Source organism: Macrobrachium rosenbergii, chromosome 1 (genome assembly GCF_040412425.1).
Source record: "Macrobrachium rosenbergii isolate ZJJX-2024 chromosome 1, ASM4041242v1, whole genome shotgun sequence".
NCBI lineage: Eukaryota > Metazoa > Arthropoda > Malacostraca > Decapoda > Palaemonidae > Macrobrachium > Macrobrachium rosenbergii.
Window position 1 is genome coordinate 15,984,099 of NC_089741.1, and position 2,500 is coordinate 15,986,598.

At 42.9% G+C, this 2,500-nt stretch overlaps 1 protein-coding gene across 1 annotated transcript in view; it reads left to right on the forward strand.

The window, feature by feature from the left end:
• The first annotated feature begins 496 nt into the window (after positions 1-496).
• The window catches only part of LOC136830759 (uncharacterized), a 25,883-nt gene continuing 23,879 nt past the window's right edge, over positions 497-2,500 (forward strand). Inside the window, exon 1 of the mRNA XM_067090963.1 lies at positions 497-1,717. Within this exon, the coding sequence (XP_066947064.1) occupies positions 1,021-1,717 (697 nt within the window). The 5' untranslated portion in view covers positions 497-1,020. The remainder of the gene's footprint in view (positions 1,718-2,500) is intronic.

Below are 2,500 nucleotides of genomic sequence, written 5' to 3' on the forward strand. Positions count from 1 at the left end.
TCTTGGTTCATACATACATATATATATATATATATATATATATATATATATATATATATATATATATATATATATATATATATATATATGTGTGTGTGTGTGTGTGTGTACACACACACACACACACACACACACACACACACACACACACATATATATATATATATATATATATATATATATATATATATATATATATATATATATATATATATTATATATATATGTGTGTGTGTGTATATATACATATATATACACACACATATATATATATATATGTGTTTGTGTATACATACATACAAATATATATATATATATATATATATATAAACGCGTGTGTGCATTGATATTATTCACGATTTTCAGCTTTATACACATCTTCGTGTATTTCCTTCTGGTAGAAGTATTGAAAAACGACACGGATTTTTTCAATTAGCTAAATGTGTTTCACGATCCGACGAAACACTTGGGAAGAATGTAATGGGTGTCGTGGCGTAAGAGTTGTGTGCAGTGGGAGGGGTTGGGAGATAACCCTAGCAATATAGGAGCTAAAGAAGCAGAAGCGGGGGTGGTAAGCGATAGAGAGAGAGAGAGAGAGAGAGGGAGAGAGAGAGAGAAGGAGAGAGAGCAGATATAAGAACGCCAGTCAGCCTCTCTCTCAGCCAGTCTGCTTCAGAGTCATTCTCTCTCAGCACAAGAGGACTTGGGACCATTACTCCCTCCCTCCCTCTCCGCGTCGCTCCATTCAGCGAGTCTCAAGAAGTCTTTGCCTTTTTACTCATTTTCTTTCGTAAGCAACGACACCAAACTGAAGAACTGGATTGTTTCCTTCGTTTAACTTGGAAGTGATCATTCATTAGATACGGAGGAGAATACTCTTCGTTCCTCAATCAGTCCGCTGCAAAGTTTTGAAACTTGGGTATAAGCGTTTGGGTGAACGTTTCACGTCTCCGATAAAGGAGAGATAACTGAGATCTCAAGTGCACGTACTGTGCGAGTGAGAACTAGTGGTGTAGTGTAATGCATCAAGAACTGCCCTTCCTCCCTCTGGCGCTGCTGCTGGCGGCGAGCTTGCCTGCTGCCTGCTGCTTGCACATGCCGACGTCGGCGTCAGATTTCGGAAAGGACCACCATCGACAGTACCACTGGGCCTACCACAAAGTCTCGGACGATGACGGCCACGGCGATAAAGAGATCGACAGCAACCGCCTGCGGTTTGCCCTCCTGCAGCTTCTTGACCTCAACGACGGCGAGCTTCAAGCTCTGATGTCAGGTGTGTCGCCGCGGAAGGTGGCACCCCAGCTTGAGCCCTCGACGGCGTTTCTGCTCGCTAGCAGCCGTCAGTACCTGGAAAGGCTGAACACTGTTCTCTCCATAGTGGAGGAATCTTCACCCGCCAAAAAGGCGACCTGGAACCCAAGAATCGCGCGCAGGCACAAGAAGACGAGGCGTAACCACAAGAACATTGAGTTCAAAACCAGTGACATAGACAGCCAGATTTCGGAAGACGATCCTGACAGCATTCTCGGTGCCCTCACGGAGCTCTCCGAATATTTGTCCGGGGTAGAAAATGAAGAAGAAGAAGACTCCAGACAACAAGAACGCAGAAGGCGGTCGCACCACCCGGGAGGAGCGCATAAACACCAGGCTCTAACCAGTAGACATGGATCACGGCAATATGAATCCCGCCACTACCTTTACTTTTTGCAATCAAGAGGTAAGGATAACAATCTCTTGATTTTTCCACAGGGAACCACTTGATAAGTATTGATTAAATATATACAGATATAGTACATTAAGGGGAACACCTACTTTTAACCTTTAACAACAAGAAAAGAAAGATATGGGGAAAAGTAATGATGTAAGTACTAGAGTCATCGGCAGAATGAGGCTACGGCTGAGAAAGAGAAGTCAGACGCGGCACCGTGTTCGAAGATAATTTTCTTGAATGAAAGGCGGGTGGGCGGGTGGGACCGGAGGAGTACGTTGTGAATGAAAGTTGTACCAGCTTATGAATGCCTTCTCTCTCTCTCTCTCTCTCTCTCTCTCTCTCTCTCTCTCTCTCTCTCTCTCAGGATCATGGAATTAGTATTCACTGGAACACCGTGGATTCATAATAAAATTTCAATGCTCTCTCTCTCTCTCTCTCTCTCTCTCTCTCTCTCTCTCTCTCTCTCTCTCTCTCTCTCTCTCCCAGGATCATCGAATTAGTATTCACTTGAACGCTGTGGATTCACAGTGAAATTCCAATGTACGGTTATGCGCTCGCTCTCTCTCTCTCTCTCTCTCTCTCTCTCTCTCTCTCTCTCTCTCTCTCTCTCTGAAATATTATGCATTAAGAAATAAAAAGCTATATGAAATATTTCATTTGAGATGCCAGCTCCTTAACGATATCACGTTAGGGAGAAAAACTATTGACAGCAACTAAATTAAAAAAAAAAAAAAAAGTTATGCGCTATCGTTTAAGCGCGTTATCGAAAATCCTTTAACTGGGGTACGG